This window comes from Penaeus chinensis, chromosome 8, assembly GCF_019202785.1.
Source record: "Penaeus chinensis breed Huanghai No. 1 chromosome 8, ASM1920278v2, whole genome shotgun sequence".
Lineage (NCBI taxonomy): Eukaryota > Metazoa > Arthropoda > Malacostraca > Decapoda > Penaeidae > Penaeus > Penaeus chinensis.
Genome location: NC_061826.1, coordinates 38,980,311 through 39,006,291, shown reverse-complemented (window position 1 = coordinate 39,006,291; position 25,981 = coordinate 38,980,311). Strand labels below are relative to the sequence as shown.

The window sequence follows — 25,981 nt, the reverse complement described above, 5'->3', positions numbered from 1 at the left end:
GGAGAGGGAGAGGGAGAGAGGAAAGAGAGAGAGAGAGAGAGAGAGAGAGAGAGAGAGAGAGAGAGAGAGAGAGAGAGAGAGAGAGAGAGAGAGAGAATACAAAAAGAGAGAGAGAAAGAGAGACATGAGGGATAGAAATAAAAAAATAGATAAAAAGAGAAAACGAGAGAGAGAGGAAGCGAGAGAGAGAGAACGAGATAAAGAGAAACCCACCCACACATATCCACCCCGCCCACCGCTCACCACCCCCCGCCACCCCCCCCCCCCCCCCCCCACTCGCCGCCACAGCCCCAGCCATGACCTAAACACAGGCGCTTCGGAGGCAGAAGCACGGAACCAGAAGTCAGTGAGACGTAACTTTCCTCCACTCCCCTCCCTACTTTCCTCCCTCCCCTTACCTCCTCCTTTTCGTATCCTCCTTCCCTCTGCTCTTTCTCGTTCTCCCCTCTCTCTTCCCTTCTCCTCTTCTTCCTTCCTTCCCAATCCTCCCTTCCACCCTCTCGCTTCCCATTTTCCTCTTCCCCTCTCTGTTCCTCTCTTCTTACCCTTATCCTTCTTCCACTTCCTTCACCCTCTTCCGCCTTTCCTCTCCCTTCCTCTCCTCTCCCACGCTCTCTTCTTTCCCCTCACCTCTCTCTCTCTCTCTTTCTCTCTCTCTCTCTCTCTCTCCTTCCCCTTCCTCGCTCTCTCCTTCCTACTCTCTTCCTACGCTCTCTCCCCCTCCTTTCCTCCCATCCTCCTCCTCCTCATCCTCCGACGGCGGGAGGGGGTGGGGGGTGAGGGTGAGGGGAAGGGGGAGGGGGGAGTTCTATTTCTGGCTTGGCTTAAAAATCGATAGAGAGCAAGGGTGGAGGAGGGGGGGGTGTCTGCGGCCTCTCCCTCCACCTTATTCCGTAACTGAAAGCAGAGAGGGGAAGGAGGGGGGGAAGGAAGAAAGAAGAGGGGAAGGAGGGGGAAAGGACAAAAAAGAAGAGAAGGGGAAAAGGAAGAAATAAGAGGGGAAGAAGAGGGAAAATGAAGAAAGAGGGGAAGGAGGGGGAAAGGACAAAAAAGAAGAGAAGGGGAAAAGGAAGAAATAAGAGGGGAAGGAGAGGGAAAATGAAGAAAGAAGAGGGGAAGGAGGGGGAAAGGACAAAAAAGAAGAGAAGGGGAAAAGGAAGAAATAAGAGGGGAAGAAGAGGGAAAATGAAGAAAGAGGGGAAGGAGGGGGAAAGGACAAACAATAAGAGAAGGGGAAAAGGAAGAAATAAGAGGGGAAGGAGAAGGAAAAGGAAGAAAGAAGAGGGGAAGGAGGGGGAAAGGACAAAAAGGAAGAAAAGGGGAAAAGGAAGAAAGCACAAAAAAGAAAAGGGGAAAATGAAGAAATAAGAGGGTAAGGAGAGAGAAAGGAAGAAAGAAGAGGGGAAGGAGGGGGAAAGGAGGAAAGAAGAGGGAAAGGGCGAAATAAAGAGGGGAAGGAGGGGGAAAAGGAAGAAATAAGAAGGGAAGGAAGGGGAAAAGGAAGAAATAAGAAGGGAAGGAGGGGGAAACGAAAAAATAAGAGGGGAAGGAGGGGGGAAAGGAAGAAGGAAGAGGGGAAGGAGGGGGAAAGGAAGAAAGAAGTGGGGAAGGAAGAAGGCAGAGGAAAATGAAGAGGGGAAGGAGGGGAAAGAAAGAAAGAAGAGGAGAAGGAGGGGAAAGGAAGAAAGTAGAGGGGAAGGAGGGGGAAAAGGAAGAAATGAGAGAGGAAGGAGGAGATTAACATAAACGCAGTATCGGGCAGATTCAAACTATCCAAGGTCGCGGCAGCAATTATATGAACGACGAGTGGGAGGTCACAGTCGTCAGGTGGTTCGTCAGCTCAGGTCTGATATATATATGCTCTGTAATTCTTGTATTGTATTGTGAAGATATTCATTCTCATTCATACCTTTTCTACATTTGTCAAGATGAATATGGTTCATATATATACATATTTATATGCATATAGATAGATAGAGAAATATATAGATATGTATATATATGCGTATGAATATATATGTATATATGTGTGTATATATATATATATATATATATAAAAATATGTATATATGTGTGTGTGTGTGTGTTTGTGTATGTGTGTGTGTGTGTGTGAATGTGTATGTGTATGAACCGTATTCATGTCAGAAATACATAATATAATCGAAACTGGTCAAATACATCTCTTGTATTGTGAAGATATTCAGTCTCATTCACACCTTTTGTACATGTAGGTATATCTATACCTATCTATCTCTATATATGTATATATACATATATATATGTTTATATATGTATATATACAAATATATACATATACATATACATATATATATATATATATATATATATATATATGTGTGTGTGTGTAAGAAAACATATATATGCATTTTTTTTCTTATGAAACATATCGCTTTCGTGGCGAGAAAAAAATCCTTTCTAAACATTCCATAAATGTTAGCCTTTATGTAAGTTCCCGTCGTAGTCATGACTGAAGAGAAATAATGGATTTTTTTCAAATGGATAACCGAATAAATGATACAATTAATTTACGATGAATTAAGAAGAGGGAGAAGTCAAAAAAATAAGAATAGGAGGAGGAAGAAGAGATGCAAGAGGAGGAAGAGGAGCAGAAGTAGGGAAAAAAAGAAAAAAATTAAAAAAAATACGCTTTCGTAATACATGCGAGCTGCGTCCAAGTTCCCCACCAGCGTTGCCCGCAAGAGTGCCCGCAAGAGTGCCAGAGTGCCAACGCCCTTAGCGCCCCGCGCATTCCCCACAGGACGCAATCTCGACTACTCCAAGGGCAACGTAGCTGCGGAGGTCACGCTCGCTGCGGAGATTGGGGGGGGGGGGGAAATCTGAAGGAGGGAGGGAGGGAGGGAGGGAGGGAGGGAGGGAGATGAGAGGTGGGAGGGAAGTGAAAGGGAGGGAAGGAGTGGTTAGGAGGAGGGTGGAGGGGAGGAGGAGGAGGAGGAGGAGTAGGGGGGAGGAGGAGGAGGAGAGGGAAGGAGGGAGGGAGGAAAGGAGAAAGAGGAGAGAGTAAGAGTGGGAGGGAGGTGGGAGGAGGGAGGAGGAAGGAGGAAGAGAAGGGAAAGAAGCAGGAATAGAAAGAGGAAGAAGAGGAGAATAAGGCAGAAAAAGAAAAAGGAAAAAAAGGAGTAGACGGAAAAGGTGAAAAGGAGGAAGATAAAATAAAATGGAGATAGAACGAGGGGGAGAGGAAGAAGACACAAGAGAGGGTGAGATAAAAAAGGGAGGAAGAAGAGGAAGAGAACAAAATAATGAAAATATACGTCTCATGTACATGTCTCAAGAATGAAAATGTACATTTGGCAATATCAGTAACAATAACAACAACAACAACAACAACACTACCAACAATAACATTACCGCTATATGACAAAAACGGTAAGAGCAAAAATCTACAAGCACTGATCACGTGATCAGGCCCGCTATTCACTCGCTCCTCGCACAGAAAAAAAAATGTAACGTCATTGCTAAAACAATAAAAAAACACAATAAAAAGGTCATATACTCCAGTAAACTTCCACTGCATTGACATTGACAAGAATAAGTAGACAGAGGAATGAGAATGTCCACATATCCACATACCTATATATCCACGTATCTGCACATACCCACTTTCATTAATCCTTAAGACCACGCATCACACTATCCAAAGGTCTTCATATCCACACCACAAACAAATATTTTTGTATCCAAGTCTCCATCTATCGAAATTGTCTACGTTTCCATATATCCACATATGTTAGTATCTCTTTATCCAAGCGTCCGCATGTAAACATAACCCAGCTTTTATATATCCAAATGTCCATGTATCCCAGCGTCTATGTATCAAAATGTCCAAGTGTCCACATATCCACATATAGCCCCGTCTCAAAGTTCATGTATCCAAGTGTCCACACATCCCAGTCTATTTGTACCTAAATATCCAAGTATCCTAGTCTTTGTTTATCCCAATGCCTATGTATCCAAATGTCCATATATTCCAGTTTCTATGTATCCAAGTATCCTAGTTTCTTTGTAACTAAATGTCCATGTATCCCATTCTCTACGTATCCAAACGCCCATGTATCAGAGCCTCTACGTATCCAAATACACATGCATCCAAGCGTACACATACCCATACATCCCAATCTACGCACCCACACACCCACGTATCCCACAATCTGTACGTATCCATATACCCACATATCCCAATCGCTACGTATCCAAGTATCCAAGTATCCGACGCAAAGCGGAAACTTCCTAGCCACATACTCAAGCCGACGGGACGCGCATCGACCGACCCGCTGGAGAGGTCTTCGCTACGTCAGGAAATACAACGCTATGTTTTTCGAAGGAGTGGGGGGGGGGAGAAAGTTATAAGGGAAGTGAGATAGATAGAGGACGAGATAGAGTGGGAAGAGAGGCAGAGGGGGGAGGAGGAAAAGAGAGAGAGGGGAGAGAAAGAAAGGAAAAACGAGAGGGGGAGAGAGAGGGAGAGAGAGGGAGAGAGAGGGAGAGAGAGGGAGAGAGAGGGAGAGAGAGAGGGGAGAGAAAGAAAGGAAAAACGAGAGGGGGAGAGAGAGGGAGAGAGAGGGAGAGAGAGAGAGAGAGGGGGAGAGAGGGAGAGAGAGAGAGAGGGGGAGAGAGACAGAGAGAGAGAGACAGAGAGAGAGAGACAGAGAGAGAGAGAGAGAGAGAGAGAGAGAGAGAGAGAGAGAGAGACAGACAGACAGAGAGAGAGAGAGAGAGAGAGAGAGAGAGAGAGAGAGAGAGAGAGAGAGACTAATCGGAAGGACGAAGCAAAGGCAGACAAACGAATAGAAACTCTAAAAAGCAAGCAAAAAAAAAAAAAAAAAAAAAAAAAAAAAAAAAAAAAAAGAAGGAAAAAAAAATGAACAGGAAACTGAGATGAGCGATAAACTTCTCAGGTGTTCGGAAACCTCTGTCAGTCACGGTCTAGCCTTGTAAATACTATTCATAACTTTAATAATAATGAAATAATGATAACAATGACAACAACAACAATAATAACAACGACGTTAAAACTGATAACTAAATAATAAAAGCAACAACAAGAATAACGATGATGATGATGATGATAATAGTAATAATTATCATAACAATAACAATGATAGTAATAATAATGGTAGTAATAATAATAACAATAATAATCATCATTACTATTATCATCATTACTTAATACTAACAATAAAAGTAACATTAGAAACAATAACAAAAACATTAACAATCAGCATAAATCTTAACTAAATTAGAAAGGAAAAATTGCCAGGTATTCTTAAACCACAAGCACATACCCATCCATGATTTTTTATTAAAGCTGGGTGCTGGGCGTTAAAGCTGAACGGTTTGTAGAAGCCAAATCATCCACAGCACACGACATACTCGTGCATCAACATATTCATGTAAAGGTTAAAACTATAGAGACAATTATTCTAATGATGATGATGATTATATACTTCATATATTTGAACCTTTAACGAGATTTCAAAATTTCTTTAAATGAGTATCTTAATTTTTTTCTTTTTTTGCCGTAAATTCAAGTATTTTGGATTTGTAGGGGTCTCTGTTCATTAAATTCATGTATTAAAAAAGAAGAAAAAAACGGTCTCTCTTTATCAGTTACTTCAGTATTATTGTCATATTTGTTCTGTTTTGTGTGTGTTTGCGTCTAAAGACATTGAGTAAACAAGAGAAAGAGACAGAGGAGAAATGGTAGAGTGAAGACAGGAAGGAAGAAGGAAGAAGGAAGAGAGGGAAAGTAAGAGGAAGAGAATAGAGGAGCTAGGAAGAAAGCGAACGAGTCAGAAAGAGGAGGGAGAGATAGAAGGAAGGAAGGAATGAAGGCGAGAGAGAAAGAAAGAAGGGGGTGTGAGGAAAAAAAGGAAGGAGACAGATAAATGAAGAAAGAATGCATGAAGGAAGGAGTGAGAGAGGGAGAGGAAGGAGAAGTGAGAAAGGGAAGGAAGGAATAAGATAGAAGGAAAGGAAGAGAGAGGAAAAGGTGAAATGAGGGAAGGTGTGAGAGAGAGGACTGGCACTGCAGGACCAGCACAGGTTTGGCACTACTAGACACTGTGCATCTCCTGGCACTGTTGGCACCAGGCACTGCTCACGGGCACACCTCTTGCCCGTGCCTGACAACCACACCCCTTTTCTTTGTGAACATACAAAGTGACTCGTTATTCGAGGACGTAAGAAAATAAAAGAGAAAGAGAAAGAAAGAGAGAGGGAGAGGATATTTAGCACGCATTACACAAACAAGAAAACGGTAAGTGCATAATAAAATGCTCCTTTTTAATGTGTTTGGAAAGTCCTTTGTGAAGTTCCGTCAAAGTTAAAGACACAGAAGAAAACTTAACGAACTGCGTCACGATTTTTTTTAGTTTATAAATACAGTATTCATACATTATTTCATGAAATAAATTTATGATTCAGTGTTCACGTATCCAATCAATCACACATATACAAGACGCCAATATCCCCAAAGCCACGGTTATAACGTTGTGCAATGTGTGTGTGCGTGATGTATGTGTATGTGTATATATAAATACACACACATACCACGTACTTATTCATCAATAAACTAAATCTAACTCATTGACATCATGAAACCACAAACCCAGGTAGGCCTACAAAGCAAAACCACAAAATATTTCTTGTTTTGCATGACCAGAACCAGTCATGCAAGCATCAGGTAAGAGGAGGAAAAATGAAATTCTATACCATGTTTTCTTTATGTCTGTACATCGATATTTGCAATGGTAACGGAACGGTTTTATTTCATCGCGCTAAAATATTTAAAAATACACACCTTGGGGATTCAGTAACAGAAATCTATACCGGTTTCAAATATATCTATCTACAGAGCGTATTCAACAAAAGAGAGGGAACGGCCACATTCGTTAACAGTAACACATTTCATTTATAAATGGACTACTACAAGTCTAAAAAAAAAAAAAAAAAAAAAAAAAAAGAGGGAAAAAAAAGAAAAAAAAAAAATGAAAAGGAACAGGTTTCATCTATATTTTGTTTTAGAAGTCACGAGTTCACATAGAGATGCGTTTATCTCGCACCACTACCGCGCGGCAACCACTATCATGAGAGAGACAGAAATAAAGTAACACCCTTGACATTCACGTTCCCCAAAAAAGAAAAAGAAACAAAAAGAAAAAAAAAAATCGCTCATTCAACATCACAAAACGCCAAACAAGATATTGAGTCCCGACTATATCAATAAAATACCCAACCATAAAGAACACACAACACAATCATCACATGCCCCTAAGTCACTTTGATTACCAATTATCGACCGGTGGCATAAAACCTGAGTGAGGGAAGGTCAGCGCCGGAGACTCACCTCTGACGGCGCCCAAGGTCAGACAGGTCGCGTCAAGAGCTCGCAGCAGACGACGTCGAGTTTCAAGTCAAATGAGAACTTAATTAAATAACTTTTTAAATTTCGGAAGGTGAATCCTTTGGTTATGATTCCTGAATGGATGTTCGGTTGGGGATTATGTGGATGGCAGTGTTTTGGATAGTTTGAAGTTTGTGTTTTGTTGATCGGATTGTTGAAACTGTGAAACATTCCGTTTGTTTTTGTTATTTACTTTATCTTTGCATGACCGGATTGAATGAGAATAGATTCCTCTATCTGATTAGATTAGCATTTTAGTATAATATGTATATTTAAAGATGCCGTGTATTGTTTGTGAGATAAAGAAAACGGTTAAAATCAAATGTTGGTTAATTTATTCAAACATTGACGATTTAAATACAATTTAAGAAATCGCAAAAAAAAATCAATATACTCATGCTTTACTGGTAGAAAACACAGATATCATAATAACGAAATCATTAGATGTTAAAAGAAAAACCTAATTTAAAAATACATTCAATGGACAAGTCTCCAAATCCTTGAGCTACTGGCAAATATCTTAAATATCCAGTTGTTATGAAATGACAACAGGTAACACCTTACATAACAATGAAGTGTTGTTATATCATCCTTCTGTAGACGAAATTTATACCTCAAACTAAACATAAATATAAACATTACCAGCATTTGCCTTATATAAATATATATATATATATATATATATATATATATATATATATATATATACATTCATACACACACACTAACACCTTTTCATGACAACATATATATCCAATTATCATTCCTGAAAATCGTTATTATAGTCAAGCCAATCCTCACAAAATTTTCCACAATAATATTTACTCCCTTATCTGAATCTTTAATTATTTAACTCGCTTCAAAAGCATATACACGCACGCACATAATTATACCCAGCCTCGTATGTTCGTTTCTTATAAATATTTTACACAAAATACTCCAGCCTCCCTGGACTTTGAAAACACATGACATTCTTTATTTCCCATCTTCGTCCATTACACAGATTTGTCCTCTCAAACTCTAACCTTCTACTTCTAATATAAAAAACACAAAGCTGCCACACAAAATCTACTTTCTAAAAGGAAGAAAAAAACACAATTTTTTTCTTTCTTTTTTCAATCTTCCCGGCGAGCTGTCCTGAAAAGTATGGGGGAAGCCGTGGCGAAGAGGCAGAAGACGTCGTGTTCCCTACGCCGACGGAGCAGCCGACGAGACTCGCGATGGCACAAGAGAAGAAAACCATCCCCAATGGCATCAAATTCCTCTTCGGCGGTCTTGCGGGGTGAGTTTGTTAGTATGGCAATGACTGGTGATGAAGAGAGGATGAGTAAACATTGAATATGTGTGGGGATTTAAATGTTTTTGACGGTGTAGTTCTATTTTTGTTTGCCGTGGTACAAAAGCTGGGTTGAATCAGCTGATCGTGTCGTGATCACAGAGACGGGTGTAAGCGATGATTTTTTCCACCCTTTTTTCCCTCTTTCTGAGCTTATTCCGTCTTGGATCAGGATGATGGCGAGGGATTATGTAATTTATAAATTTAAATGCCATTTAAGTAAGGTTTAAGGGAGTGACATTTCCTAACAATAAGAGAACAAAATACAAATTGCAAGGGCCAATGGATACCGGTCGTGCAATGTTATTTGCTAGGGGATTTCCGTTGAGGAAGTTACTTTTAGCTTTCATTGTCACTAGCCATGATACAAGCGATTATCTTGGTATTCGAACATTATTCGCTGTTTGATTGATTTTGGTTAGCAACTGAAATACTTCAGTAATTATATGTAGGCTGTGTATAATTTTGTTTCATTGCTGTGTGTATATACACATTCCTAAAATAAATCAGTTGTTGATTGATGTTTTTGTGTGTTTTCAATAATGTAACAAATAGAGTATTCTGAGTAAGGGAATAAAGGCTGCTAATATGATAGATGCTCAGTAGCCACCTGCATATCCACTCTAAGCTTGGAAGCCATGACTGTTGATGCTGTGGCAATGGCTTACAAACCTGATCAATGTGTATTTTGGCAAGATACAGCATGTCAATCTCCCAGATAATTGACTGTTAACACCATGAACAGAGGTCAGATTCATAGATATATAATATATCAAACAGGCCTTGACTTCCTAAGAGGGTTACAAGCACATAAAATGCAGATTCAAACAAGAATTTATGTAACAGCAACCTCCAAGCACCTATTTAAAGTAGGTATTTCTAATATATAGCCAATTGAAAATGTGTTACTATGCTAAATATGTTTCAGCAGTAACCATACTCAAAGAAATAAAGTTGGGGAGGATATTGGCATATGGACATTAAGGTTTTATTAATATATTACATGTATTACATATATGTATATATACATATATATTTATACACATATCTGTGTAAGTGTATATATATATCTGTGTGTGTGTGTGTGTGTAAATATATACACATATGTATATATATATATATATATATATATATATATATACATAAATATGTGTATATACAGAAACATATGTATGTATATGTATAAACATATATATACATGTACATATGTATATATATATATATATGTGTGTATATATGCATATACACATGTATATATACTTATGTATACATATATACACATATGTATACATATTTATACATATGTATATATGTATATATACATATATACATGTATATATAAATATACATATATATAAATATAACACATATATATTATATATGTACATATATATTTTATATATACATATATATATATTATATATATATATTATATATACATATTATATATACATATATATATTTGATATATAAATATATATTTTGTATATATATATATCTACACATTTATAAATATACATATATACATATATATTTATAAATACATGTATATTTATATATATTAAGTAATTTATAAGTATATTATATATATATATGTATTGTATGTGCATTGAATTTATGCTATCATTCTTCAAAGGCCTCCATTCCATAATAATCTGCATTTCATAGAATTATTTATTTTTATTTATTTATTTATTTATTTATTTATCATTTTTTAAAATGTTTTGAAATTAGTTCTTTTACTAAATATTTTACTTAATGAAAACTATTATTCTGATAGCCTTAACAATAGTCCCATTGTAAAGTATACATTAAAAGAGCTATTTCATATAACATTATCATAATTAATAAAAAAGAAAAGAAAAAAAGAAAATAAAGTACTTTGAAAAATGTCAAAACTTGTAATCTCTGTATTTTGGTTTTGCTTCATTGTGGCTTTCAGTAATTTTCAGTATTTCTGAAATTGGTTATTTGCATCCAAAAGAGCATTATGACATGGAAGGTGTGTCGTGGGCCAAATTAAAAATTTTGTAAAAGTGGGTGAGATCTAATTTGTTTCAGCTGCAGAATATTCTTCGGGTTTCTGGAAAAATGCACGCTGTGGGTTGTGGGATTTAAGTCATGTATGGAAGGAGGGTAATTTTACATGGGGGGGGGGGGGGGGGGTCAGAAATCATTATATTATTAGGATCAAATGATGGGAGTAGGGTAGGCATCATCTATGACAGTAAGACAGGTAGTTAAGGTTTATTTTGGGATTTAATGAAAAAGACATTAAAATATTAAGGCTATCTTTCAAGAATTCAATGATTACGATATTGCTCGGTTATTGTGTATAAATTTGTTACATTTTTAGGTAAATATGCCTGGGAAATTATATTGAAGTGAAGAATGTTATTACATCTATTTATTTTTATGTATTTCTGCTAAATGATTTATATTTCATACATTTCAGAAGAACTTTATGTTCTTGACAGTAGAACATCAAATTAAGAAAGTGCTTTTCCCAACTAAAAAGAAATAATCCAAACTGTTTTAAAGTTTGGCGATATTCTTAATTATTTCAGTTGATGTATGAAGCCTTGTTACACGATCTTTACCATGCTATAGACAATGGAACTCGGGGGAAGCTAGGGTTGGACACCTGCTAGGAAAGGTGTTGTGATATTCTAAACATCTGTGACTGTCATCCATATGTTGGTTGTAAGCCTTTTTGCTGTCAGATGATCTAGGCTCACTAGGGAGTCTGATTAATTGGTGCATTTTGAAAGTAAAAGTTCCATTATTTTTAACCCTTCTTGTTGAATGCCCAAGGTTAAAGTGACATGCTACAAAGCATTTACTTCATAGAACTTTCTCATTAATTATCAGATTTAGAATTGTTGATTTTATTGGTTCAAGAGGTGTTATATTTTTCATCTGTATACATATATGTACACATTTGTTAGAGAAAACTTGATTGTGATTATCAGGAGACTTCTTTGAATCTATTTTTATATTAGAATTATCTAGGTAGTGGTATCTAATGTTATCAAGTGTATTTTTTCAGATGCTTTCTTTTGAACACTTAGCTAAATAAAGAGTTAAGTTCTGAATATATAATGCTGGTAGGGAGACTGGTACACTATTAATCAGGTGTGGAAAATCAGTATTAAAAAACTGCCATTTTCCTGCATTTCTGTTATGCTAGATAGCTTGATAGATACTTATCTGTACTTTATAGCACATACTTCATTTGTGTCTGTAAGGAGTTTTAATTTTCTCATATATTTTTTTTTGTATTTTACATGTTAATCATCTGCTTTGTCTGATTATTGTGAAGTCTATACTCCCTATGAATATCTGTTTACATCTGGTTTCATAATGTATATTGATTTATATGTTGAAGTAAAAGTTGAGAAATTTTGCAAATATGTTTTTAGTTTTCTAGAACCATATGTAATCCTTTTGGATTTTTGAAATTAGTGGCTGTGGCTGCTGAATGTCCTTTTCCAAACGTTCTATTAGGTATTTAGGTAATCTTTATACACAGAATACAGAGATAATATTACAGACCTGTTTATGATGCTGAAGATGTTGCTTGTGGTACAAAGTGTCTGTGGTAGTAGTATTTGAGGGATAGTGATAGTTTCTTATCCATTCCTTGATAGAATCAGGCATTGGGTTCAGGAAGATTAGATAGTGTATTGCTTTTGTATTTTAAAGATAGTGGCTCAAGATCACTCTATTTCTTTCTCAAGATTTAGAATAAACTTACTGATGCTGGGATGACATAATATACATGCCATGTCCACTATGATTTTAGTTCAGTAATGTTTAGGCACCAAAGAGTCAGTTTCTAGTTGTACTTGATCTCAGTTTTTACCGCTTTCTTTGAATTATAGAAACTTATTTCATTCTTTATTGCTTTTAGTATTGTTTATAATAGAATAATCATAATGTCAATGAAAATAATAATAATACTGATCCTAATATTAGGGGTAGGGGGGGATACAAAGAATGAGAAAATCAGGCAAGGTCATTTAGGTCTACTAATTGAATCCTTGATGACCAAGGGCTTGTGGAACCATCTAATTGCATGTTGGCAGTGCAAGTTCCAGGACAGTTATGATTCAAAAAATTCAGGTACGTTGGGCAAACAGAAGCTAAGAAGCGAAATGTTAATGACCTGCATACTTCGTTTCAGTCTTATTTGCGTTAATTTAATTACCTCATGTTTTTCACTGTCCATATTTTGTTATCTCAAGGATGCTATTACCTCTTTTCCCTTTTGAGTACAGGTGCCACTGTCTTATTTGTTTCTTTATTACTCAATTAGAAGGGGAAAGGTGAATGAAATACAGAGCTCAGCTCAGTTGTATATGTATATTCTGAGAAGCAACTGGTTTATTTACATAAGGCCTATGTACACAGACAATATATAAGGGATACATGACTTGTTACATAAAGTTAGTAAATAAAGAATATGATTATAACTGCGATAATTATGAGGGAATATATGACATGTATATAAGAATTAGATACCAAATACTTGTCTCTGGATTAAGTTGCTTTTCTCTCCTTGCAGGATGGGCGCCACCTGCTTCGTGCAGCCCCTGGATCTGGTCAAGAACAGAATGCAGGTTGCGACAAGCAAAGAGCACAAGACCAGCTACCATGTTATACGACATGTCATAAAGAGCGAGGGCTTCACAGCACTTTACTCTGGCCTCTCGGCTGGCCTTCTGCGCCAGGCCACCTACACTACCACACGCCTTGGCATCTACACATGGCTCTTTGAGAAAGCCTCAGGGTAAGTGATTTCTTTTTGCCTTTATTCTTCCTTCTAAGGATTTTAGATTCTATTATCTATTTACCTGTGTATGTATTGTATATATTTATAGATAGATATACTATATTTATGTTATAGATAGATAGGTAGTGTAATGGAAATATAGATGGTATAAAATGAGAAGAAAACAATGATTGTAGGAAACTTTATCCTCTTTACAAATTTGTATAATTCTGTTTCACTTGTAAGCCTATGAAACGGGCAATTTTTTTTTTTTTTTCTTAGATAATGAGTTGTCTATATAAATTAGTCTAATAAATATATTTAGTTTATGTGAACATCATTATGTATTAGAAAGAGTATGGGGAGTTACAAAATAAGTTGTAAGAGAAAGATTATAGCTTTACCATGACTTGTTGGATTTTAGTTTCTTCTGACCACTTCATGATGACTTGCTTTACCCTTTGGTATATATTTTTTATTGTATCTCAGCCATCTTAGGGTTCCTCTATCTTTTTCAAACCATGTTTCTATAACTAGATAATTCTTTTAGATAATTACACCTAAAATCTAGGCAAAAACGGAAACATTCATTCATATCAGAACACAACCACAGTAAGAAGAAAACAGCAAAATCCACAAAATTTTGTGTCAAACAAAAATCTGAGATTTGATACTTAATCCATAGTGTATCTAATTTTTTTCTTTGTAGGAATCTGTATGCAACTCTTTTGCCCTCTTTCCAGACCCAGTGGTGAACCCCCAAACTTCTTAGTCAAGGCAGTCTTAGGCATGACAGCAGGTGTAGCTGGGGCCTTCGTTGGCACTCCTGCTGAGGTATTTGAGTTGATCTTTCCCTTAATTATTTCTAAGCTTGTATTAATTGTCTTAGTTATGTGTAAGTTATAGTTTACTTACTTATTAAATTCTCATAAATTTCATTAGAATAAAAAATTCTAGGAGCACTTTATATGTAAAGTTGATGTAACAGTCTCTATGTTATTATGCTTAAAAAAAAAAAAGAAAAAAAAGGAAAGGAAGAAGTACCTTTGAGGGATTTGATGTATATCCCTTTCTCTTTGTTGCTCATTCTGCTTGACTTGCACTTGGGTTCCAATTCATAATTTATAGTTGAGTGTTTTGGCCTGAACCTGGGTGTTAGATTTTTTTTTATTATTTTTTGGGTTTCATGCGTGTTCTGCTCGGTGCTTTAAAGCATGTGACAAATTGATGCACTGTGCATCCTCATACAGAGGTATGGCCTTCTAAAGTATGCTCTTATATTACCTTACTTCTTTTGTAAATATAGCCACTTGGAACAGGGATGCTTAGAAAAGGACAGAAATCTCCAAACTAAAACTCAAGTGTAGTGAGCCTGTACCTTGAACAACTCAGCAGTGGTTTAGGCCGCCTGGGTACAATGGGTTTAGAATGCTAATCTCTCTTCATTATAAGTCATATGATGTTATAGATTGAATTATAGATTGTGTATAGTGTAAAGTCCATTGGCCAGGCATTTAGACTTTGTAAATGTAATGCAATTCTCATGAGAATGAGTGTGAAGGAGATATTTCCTGTATTTGATTTGCCATTTTGTGTAGCCAGAAATTTAAAGGGTGGTGGGTTTGGGTTACGAAGATTGTAAATGAATCATACCCAGTTTTGGACTCTTATACAGATGTTGGGTTACACGTCCAATTATAAACCTCTACAGACAAAACTAGGCAGTGTAGCAAGAGTAACTCCAAGTTGGGGTAGTGCTGAGTCAGCAATTTTTTCTTTTATGTATATCAATGGTAGTGTGAAAATGAAAATTTTTATTTTGACATTACCTACTTATATTGTTCATGGGAAGACAGAATTGTCTTGTGATAATAGATTTCTCCTAATGTGAGGGATTTGTATGAAAAAAATATATAATGATAATAATAATAATAATAATAATAATAATAATAATAATAATAATTACATAATTGTTCAACTTTCTTTCATAAAAAGCATGTTAGATATGATTTGATTTTGACAAAAATATCATATTTGTAACTTTAGGGTTCAGTTATAATACAAGAATGGTGATGAGCCTTAATCCCAAAAAGTTAAACAAAACAAATCATTTTTGTACATAAGGCAGGGAACCATGTAGGCCAACACCTACTTAAATATCCTTGGGATAGTTGATGCCAGCTTAGACTTTTGGAATAGCAGAGGATTTATTTTTTTTGTGTTCATTGGAACCTAAATAATTGAGAACTTGGAAGAAAAAAAAAGAAAAATAAAAAAAACATAAATACAACTAAAGATTATATATATATATATATATATATATATATATATATATATATATATATATAATATATATATATATATATATATATATATATATATATATATATATATATATATAAACTACAAAATTAATAATAACTTTAAAGACTCGTTTTATAAAATTAATGTATTATTACATCACAAGAATTTATGAGACATTGGCAAGTGTATTTTTCAAAATATCAATGCTCTCTGAATGGTTGCTCTCAATGCCCCCCCCCTTCCCCCCCAAAAAAAAAATTATAATAAAAAGTAAATGATTATAATAAAAAATAAATAAAGAAAATAAACTTAACTAAAGGTCTCTCCATAACTGGAGTCTGCTTGAAATTCTAAATGCTTCTTATTATTGTGGCACACATGTACATGCACATATACTTATATTTACATGCACTAGTTCCAATTTTTATATTGGTCTACATTATCTTTATGCAACAAACAGTATTTGTCAGGGGAATTAGTGTAGTTACTTTGGTAATTAGATGATGAAGTTCCATTGAAGGTAAGTTATAGAAAATTAACAAAAATTTCCCATACCATAGGAAAGCTTGAAAATCATCCATTATTCATTTATTTAAAAAATTCTGCCACATCAACATCTAAGGTCATTAGTGGCATATTAAATATATAGTGATAGGGTGGGACTGAGGGGGCAAGGAAGTTTTTTTTTTTTTTTTTTTTTTTTCATAAGCCGAAATTTGTGGATTCTCAGAATGGTTAATGGTTAAAACAAATGTGCTAGACATCAAAAGTCATATAGTATTAATAAAGTATTGTGGGTAAAAGGGTAAAAATAAGTCAATGATTAGGTTAAGTGAAGAGGAGAACAAGAGAAGGGATTAGGGTAGAATCATCCATTGGACGTGTTCTCTCCTTTGCAGAGAGGCATAATGTACACATACACATTTGCATACACATGCACAAACAGTTACATACAAATCTACTTATGTGCACATACACAAGTACACAACTACACACACTTGTTTACTTGCGTATATACTAGGATAAAGACATGCACATACACAAAAACACACTAATACAAGTGTCAGAAACAAGCAATAACTGCATTTGTTTATGAGTCAAAATGAGGATTTAGCTAATTGTATGCATTTAAACATATTCTTGGACCAAAGGCCTGAAATTGCACATAGTACATGTTTTCTTAACTTAAAATTTTATCTGTAACATAAGCTTTGATATATGCACAATGATCATTAGATATAGTGACTGAATTGTAGGGCCCGTGAATATATCAGTGCTTGTGTTTTAGATGAAAGCTTAACTAAACATCTAATAAAATTTCAAGTAATTGAATGTGCATGCCTTTATATATGTGGCCTATCCATCTATTTATGTATATTGAAAATCATTAGTCATTTATTTAAAAGTATCTGCCACATCAACATCTAAGGTCATTATATATTATGAGTGTTTCAGAGAGATTTTAAGTTTATTATCCACCTGTGATAAAATTGTAACCTCTATCCAGCCATTATGAAGAATAAAATCAGCATCTTTCAATTAGATTAATGTTAGGTAAATTAAAACACTGAGCAGGTGTTGTCATGAGTCAGAAAATAGGAAATAAGCAATCCTGGCTGATTTATTAATAATGAAATGTAGTATTTGCTCATGCTAGTAACTCTTAACTTTCTTGTATGACCCCCCCCCCCCCCCCCTACACACACACACACACAAATTGCACAACCTGCATTAACATTTTAATAATACGGCTTTATATTAAATTGGCTTCCTTTTTAGGGGTGTCTCAAACCATTGATAAAGTTCACTAAAGAAAGAGAGCAAGGTGTCTTCTGGTGGATGTAACAAAAATAATTTGATATTATCATGTAGCAGCTAGTGTGTTATTTCACTATGTTATTCTCATCTGTTTCCAAATTTGTTAATTTTTGAAGGCCCATTTTTGTTTTCTAAATCTATAAGTCCATAATTTTGTTGATTTTCTTACTTTCTGAAGTGTAAATTCCTCCACCTTTTACCATATGATTGTCTCACAAGTGCATTAATGTTTTAACAGAATAAATCAGATTTTTTCCTTGGGTAACTGTAGGGTTCATTCTGAGGTAAATGGTATTCCACTTTAGTGAATTAATATTTATGAAAATACTTAATTCATTAAAGCTTACATTTAGTAATAGATCAATTTAATAGCCATAAAGTAATTGTGGTCTCTCTCTCACAACCTTGCAACTGCCTTCTAGGTGTCCCTCATTCGCATGACCTCAGATGGCAGACTACCCCTGGCTGAGAGGCGCAACTACAAGAATGTGTTTGATGCACTACTGAGAATGGCGCGAGAGGAAGGCGTGTTGACCCTATGGAGAGGAGCTATTCCTACTATGGGCAGGGCCATGGTTGTGAATGCAGCTCAGCTAGCATCATACTCACAGGCAAAGCAGGCACTTTTGGGGACAGGTGTGTGAGGATGAGAGTGGAGCACATGTATTCATATGAACAAAAGGTACACACACACAGACACACAGACATGCACATTCAGTCATGTCCTAACACTGACAGATATACCATACCAATACCCATATGAAATTAGAATACTTAACCATATCATATGAAACAATTCAGTAGAAGATGGACAATATTGCACAAACCATATTCTGTTAGTGTTAATTAGCAATGTATAGCTAGAATATTTATTTTTGTAACAAAATAAAACTAATTATTATAAAAAGAAGAATGATGGCTGAATGAATACATAAAAAGCGGATGACAAGGCCTCATACTGAAGACATTGTCCCTCTTTTGATAGGTTACTTCCGAGAGAACATCTTCCTCCACTTCTTTGCCTCCATGATCTCTGGTCTCGTCACAACGGCTGCCTCCATGCCTGTCGACATTGCCAAGACTAGGTGAGCTGGGAGTGGGAATAGTATTGTTATATATAGTTAACAAATGTTCATGTGAATTTGAAGATGTTGCATAGTGTAACATAGATTCAGGACATTCAACAACTGTATTAAAACCCTTTTTATCCAGGCTTTTGTAATGTTGGGTTTCTCTCTGTTTCAGTGTATATTGGTAATCATGGGAGGAGGGGGGGGGGGGTTACAGTCAATTTATAAATCTTATTGGGAAATACATATTTAAAAATGGGTAAAAAAATGCAATAGGACAAAAAAGACCAACATTGTTTTTCCTAGTTCCTGTGACCATATATGAATGAACTGGGGGGGGGGGGGGGGTACTCTGAATGTTATCTAGTACTTGGCTCTCAAGCCATTGAGACTCCTGTATATGTAGAACAAAAATGACATAAAAAACATAGACAGGATCTGATGTGTGGTTTAAATTTTCAAGTGATGAGCTGCTAGTGACCCTAGCCTCTGTTAGGGCATTTAAAATTAAACAATCAAATCATTCACAAATAATGTGATCTTTTATTCTGCCTCTTCCTTCCACAGAATCCAGAACATGAAAATAATTGATGGCAAGCCAGAATACAAGGGTGCTGTGGATGTTCTCGGTAAGGTGATCCGCAACGAGGGCTTCTTCGCACTCTGGAAAGGTTTCACACCATACTATATGCGTTTAGGACCACACACTGTCCTCACTTTCATCTTCCTCGAGCAGATGAATCTCGTCTACAAGAAGCATGTATTAGGGGATTCCGCAGCCAAGGGAGGAGGCCTTTAAGGGAGCCCACTGGTGGTGTAGTTGCAGTGTAGTGGATTGTATTCATGTAGATTTGTTCTGTTGTTTTCTATCATTAACCTTTTTTTTATGGATTTATTTCTAGTGTAGATGTCTGAAATTTTGTGGATGAGACATGACAATGAATTATTTTTATTTATTTTTAATTATAATTAAGCTTTTTTATTATGAAAATTCTGCAATCTACTCCATTTATGTGTGTGGATATTTATAAGGGGCCATAATTTATTGCCCTCCCCACTCCGTAAGAGAAAAAAAAAGTAAAATGCCTTTTAAAGCTTGTAGGAATGGATGTAGGAAAAGTAGGAAAATTCCTTGTTCAGAAAAATTCATTTTCACCTATTTCAGTAGATATCACAAACTTAACACCACGTGTTGCATTAGCACTGGAAGCAACACAACCTGGGCTGTGTCCTATGTTGCCAGTATCTAACGAGTATTTTTACGAGCTTTGTTTGGATGCTGTATGGGCTTGAGTTAGAGTCGAGAGTTGAGAAAGGGAACTCCTCTGACTTCCTTTCCAACACACAAATGTCTAGATCAGTTTGTCAAATTTACAGAGGGTAAGATATGGAGCAGGTCAGAACAGGAGGATTCATTTGATGGGAATGTGAGCTCTTTCAACTTCTTCTATCAGTTGAGAATCCTTTACATGTTCTGGGTCTTACATGGGAGAGGACTAGTGCTCATTATCCCCAACAATTAAAGGTTATATGGAATGATGCAATACAAAACAATACTTTATTCTAGGAGTAGATGAAGTGCAAGTTAGATAATGTAGATGTGATGTGGTCTAATGTAATATAAAAAGTACTGAATTGTGCATAGTTAATGTAAATGTTTAAATCTAGAGAAAATTTATAAAGAGTTTACTGGCCACTTCCTAGCCATGATGTGTAACAGGAAGAAAAATGAGTGTTGGAACTTTGGTCATTTGTAGTGAACTTGATAGTGGAAGAATGGTGACACAGATATTAAGTATATATAATTGTTATCAATACTTTTTTCTTTTCTTTTCTTTATTTTAGAGAGCTCGTAGAGGCATGTGGTCATTTATGCATGCTTGAAAAAGAAAATGTTCACCCAAAAAATATTGGGCACTACAGTGTGCCGGTTGGTGGTGGTTGATCTGACTTGAAATAGGAGTGTCCAGAGATGGGATTGATTGATGCTGTGATGTGCAAAAGAGGTCTGGAGATCCTCACATAAAAAAAGAACCATAGGACGTTCCCATGAGGCCCAGGATTCAAACTTTATTATGGCTGTCGTCATATTCTCCTGAGATGTACCTGGCGATAATCTTTAATGGTTTGTCATGGTATCTTATGCTAAATCCCCTTTTATGGCTTCATCAGTTGTACCATTATTGTTATTTTATATACTGTTATCCATTAAGCTATTTAGCTGTTTGACTTGGTTGTAAATCCAAGCCCAAGGGGAATTTCTCTCTAAAACTCTCGGAGAATATTGTTCCATAGCTTTGATGGTGTTGATATATATTTTTTGTTTGTTTGTAAACGAACTACTTGTCTTCCCTATCAGATACTGATATTAAAGGAAGCTGCCACATGTGAAGTAATGATAAAATAGCAGTTAACCACAGGACAGTGGTTTCTGAAAGCACCGGGATAATCTGACCATGGAAGCTGTGGCATTATATTTTTGTAATGGTGCAACGCTTACTGGGACATTGACTTGAAAAACCTCTTTTAATGTGTAAAACGTACAGTGGAAGGACATCATCATCATGTGCCATTCATCATAACATCCACCGCACAGTAGGACCAATGAGAGTGCTTACTACTCGTCATTTTTCGTATCTTTGCCAAAGTACATATCAAAACATTTTCGGGAGGGTACTATGTGGCTGTTTTTGTACACTCCATTTTCATGTTAACTTTGAAAAAAAAATTAACATTTACATATTACCTGATCAGTTACAGTTTTGCATCCAAACAGAATTCATGTATGTTGGAATTTAGCCGTGATACCTCATAGTTGCATTTATATTCATCAAGCACAAAGGGGGAAAAAAAAAGAAGTTATCTAGTGTTATTAGTTTTTAAAAAGTGTGTGTGTGATGGCAGCCACTGGTACTGCTTTGGTTGTTTGCTTCATCATCTTGATCAGTTTGTTGACAGATTAAACGTTTTTATTGGTCCTTGTACAGATGCACTCCAAAATACTTATTTTTCTCGCAGTTATTTTTACTTTTATTTCTTAATTGTACAGAAATTTAAAATAATTTAAAGTCAGTGACTTGACTGTAAATAAAGACAGCAAAAAAAAAAAAGTTATAAAAGTTATAAATGTTGATATTAACAAAATAAAACTTGAGAATACTACGGTTATGATTTAACCTTTTAGATGCATACCCCCATGGCAATTGTTGCCATGGGAGAGGGGGGGGGGGGCTTATGAGACAGGCTGGGACCCAATGCCAGGGGTCACCCTTGTTTGGGCCTCAGCCCTCGACAACTAATTTTGCATGGTCTTTTTCCCTCCCCCTTTTTTTGTTTCCCTCTCTTTTCCAACCCCATCTACTATCCATTTACTAAGGTGAGAGAGCCATGTTGAAAGGATGAAAGGCTGACTTTGTGCCAGTCATGAACGGCCTAGGGGAGCCATGGGCACGGTATTCCCCTTTTTAGTTGTCTAGCACTCCCCTAAGAGATGGACTATTACCATGGCCAATAATGAAGACTTGATACCATTTTTTTGGGCAATAAAGCTTGTCTCTTCATCAAATAGCCTACTGATTAAGATTAATCAGTAGTTACCCTGACTCTAGGCTCTCCTTTGACCACGACTCTGAACACTGCTACTACTATCCCCTCAGTGCCTGCTATCAAATCATCAACCTAGGTCAATACTACTACTTCCACCTCTACAAACCTCTATAATTACCTCAGCAAAATGGGACCTTACTCTGACAAGTAGGCAAAATTCCTTCCAAAGCCGATCGTTTCCGTCTTGTTTGCGAAACCCAAGCTAAAGAATTCTCAACCCTGACAGACTTCAAGGGCAAAACCATTCCTGCAGAACCTCATCCCACCCTCAATACTTGTACCGGAATAGTCTCCAACTCCCCCAACAAAGTGTCCTGTCTACGACAAAAATTAGTCAGATTGTGGAGAAGACTTACTCGCCTGCCTCATGGACTATGATGCAGTATCAGTACAATGCTACACCATTTCCCCTAATGGCGATCGTGAGACCCCCACCAATACTGCCCAGATTACATTCCGTAGACATGACCTCACTGTCCGACCATATCACCCCCCCCCCCCCGTCAATGTAAGAAACATTGGCGACTACGGCATCCTGCCGTTCCACAGCCCGATGCCCTGTGTGTGTCCAACCTGGTCTTAATGTGTGGCTGCTCTGTACAGTCACATGTGCCAATTGTGGCGGCTCCCATAATGTATTTTATAGGGGCTCTCAGATTCAGACTTAGCCTCACTCTACAGGAAGCACTTCGGCTAGGTTTCTCTCACTCCCTACTCCAATAATCGCTCAACCCTTCCCTTTTCTTCCTCATCCCACTTCTAACCGCCCCCTCTCCCAGTCAAATTCTTTTGCCGTTCTAAATCCAGACACCCCGATCCTGTCCACAATTCCAGACACTCAGTCACTGCTTCCCCGGTATCTAACCCTCTTCCTCCAAGACAAGCTAAAAGCTCCATCCCATCTTCTACCCCATCCTCTCAATCAACCTCTCCCTCCACTCCTCAAACACCTGCCTCCTCCTCTCCCCCCATAAGAAAACTTGTTCCTCAGACCTCCCTAACCGACTCCACTCCAGAAACTCTCGGAGACATGCAAAACTATCTAATCATGACCCAAGATAAGTTACCCTACTACACATTCATCATCCAATCTCTGCTCCCATTCCTTCTACACTCAAAGCAACTGCCGATATCCGTCACCTTCAATTACTGTTCCCCCCACACCCTTCCCTCCTAGCACATCCCATTTCCTCTACTTTAGCCTCATCATCCCCCCTCCTAACCCACTATCCCTCCCGTTTCCCCCTGGATGTGACCCTCTGTCGCAGCAACCCCCTTCCCTCGATTCTCTCCCTCCTGACATTCTCACTGAATCTGTGATCTAATTGCCCTTATGGCCCTCTCTCCTTTGCTAATCCCTTACCCTACGGACATCTTTGCAAAATCCCACACATCCTTTGTCAACTTAGACCAAATCGCCTTTGTTAATCCCTACCTTCCTGAACTGCTATACGACTTCTGGTGTGTAGCACAGATAATAAACTAATCCCATCTTTCCCTTTTCACACCTTTATATAGTGCTATATGACCTTATATATATATTTTGCTTCGAAACCATTAACCATTAACATGATACTGAGTTCAACCTGCGGTCTTTGAAAATTAAAGGTTTCTGTTTACATGATCCAAATCCTCTTTTAGCTTCCAGATGCCCGTTGTTACTGTGTAAGAAGGGGCCATAAGGGACTGAGGCCCATGTAAATTATCCCTACCTTGGGCCTTAGCCCTTGGCTCAACTAATTTTACATGGTCTTTTCTTCTCTCCCTTTCCTCTCCCTGCTCTTATTAGTTCCTTCTATCCACTTCCTAAGATATAGGAGCCGTGCTTGAAAGAATGAGTTTGGCTTTGTGTCAGTCCTGAACGGCCTTGGGGAGCCATGGACACGGTATTCCCTTAATCGCCTTGCCCTTAAGGCCGATTCATCACGTCACGTCAAGAGGATTTCTTCCATGCAATCAAATGGACCTGTTCACACCTAACTGTTCGTCACCGTCACGTCACCGATTCTTTCCAAGAATATTTTGACGTGATCGTACCATTACCGGGACGATACCAATGGTGAACGACACCCCCTCAACGGTAGGTCACTGATCAGCAGCCGCAGGAACCGGAAGTGCCGTTTCATCATGGGTGAAAAATTGATTTAACTTGTTAGTCCACGTGAAGAACTTTTGGACACGTCAAACAGGATATAGTGACAACTCATTCAAAGACAAACTATGGAATAGAATAGAACTAAACAAACTAGATAAGAAACTCAAAATTTATTGCACTTTTTATATTTGATGATAAAACTTTAAATTTTTATGAACCACTGATATTTCTCATTCTGTGATATTTCTTTGAATCAAAGCATGCCTTTCCTTTTTAAAGATTATAAATCACTGATAAATTTGAATCTGAACTCAGTGCACAGCTAATAGACGGGACGTGAACAGTGTGAATACAAGGCACAGTTGACGGAACGGTGACGTGACGTGATAAAACGGAGACGTGATGGGCAGCGTCAATCAGCTTTTACCCGTTATGGGGATCCTGGGGCTAGACCGTTTATTTTCCCCCATATATATCAGGCTCACCATAGCCTGTAATATTTTTTTCCCAGTCTAATTCCAGATATTCTAATTTCTACCACATCCCCGGTGCCTACCCTTCCTCACTTTAACTGCTCTTACAGGCAGTCTAAAAGTTCCATACCATCTTCCCCTACACCCACCTCTTCCTCTGCTCCTCGAACATGTGTCTCCTCCCCCATAAAACCGTTGTTTCTCAGATCTCCCCTCCAGAAATTCTTGAAGACATCCAAAATTTCCTAAAAATTACCCAAGAGAATGCTCTTCTCTCTCATCCACCGTCCAATCTCTTTACTTCCATTCCCTCTACATTCAAAGTAATTGCCGATACCCCTCCCCCTTCTCAAGCTCCCCCTACCCCTCTTCCCCCCACTATCCCCCAAAACACCCCATTCTCTCCTCCATGTGTAACATCCCCTCTTCTTTCCCCATTATCATTACTATTCTTACCTGCATGTTCACGGACCTTCCTTCCTCTCCTGGAATTCTTCTTGATACTTTACCACTTCCTCTGTTCACCTAACCTCATTCCTTGGATTAGCATTCTGCTGATGACATACAGTAAATTCTCCCATTCATATATTCCATAAACAGAAAGGAAGAAAAAATAGTGGAATCTCTTGGCCCACCTAAGATTTTGATCCTCAGGAAGAATACTCAGATCAGAATCAGTAAAACCTACACCTGAAACTGAATTGCTTCCCATGTGCGTTTAGTATTCAGTCGATATCTATTTATTTTAATTTTACAATAGCTGAAGTCGTCGTCGACACTAAGATAAGAAAATAAAGTAGGGTATGTCTTCGCACCATATGCTTAAAAAAACTGTGTGACGTAAAACAATTTCTAACACGACATACTCGTGCATAAAAACTTCGTCGTTTATAGGAATATTTTGTGAAGCTACAGAACTCAGTTACAAGAATTTATTTATTTCGCATATATTTTTCTTTCCTTTTATGCGAACTCATTCCTTGGCAAAGAATGTGTGTTTATATCATTTATTTATTGAACATTCTCTGCATTTAAGGCCATTAGCATCGTATTCAAAATAC

The 25,981-nt window shown here is 37.1% G+C and overlaps 1 protein-coding gene across 1 annotated transcript; it reads left to right on the top strand.

Moving 5' to 3' along the window:
- The first annotated feature begins 2,679 nt into the window (after positions 1-2,679).
- Positions 2,680-21,905, top strand: LOC125027883 (mitochondrial 2-oxoglutarate/malate carrier protein-like). Its single transcript, XM_047617014.1, has 10 exons — positions 2,680-2,808; positions 3,683-3,798; positions 4,014-4,108; positions 6,100-6,221; positions 8,527-8,726; positions 13,348-13,572; positions 14,298-14,388; positions 18,099-18,312; positions 18,662-18,761; positions 19,314-21,905. The coding sequence occupies exons 1-10, from the start codon at positions 2,680-2,682 to the stop codon at positions 19,543-19,545; spliced, it is 1,524 nt and encodes a 507-aa protein (XP_047472970.1). The 3' UTR covers positions 19,546-21,905.
- Positions 21,906-25,981: the final 4,076 nt, after the last annotated feature.

Coding starts and splice junctions, on each gene's coding strand:
- LOC125027883 (XM_047617014.1), top strand. CDS start 2,680: ATGCGAGCTGCGTCCAAGTTCCCCACCAGCGTTGCCCGCAAGAGTGCC. Junction 3,799..4,013: donor CTTTATCCAAGCGTCCGCAT/GTAAACATAACC, acceptor CATATATTCCAG/TTTCTATGTATCCAAGTATC. Junction 14,389..18,098: donor TCGTTGGCACTCCTGCTGAG/GTATTTGAGTTG, acceptor ACTGCCTTCTAG/GTGTCCCTCATTCGCATGAC.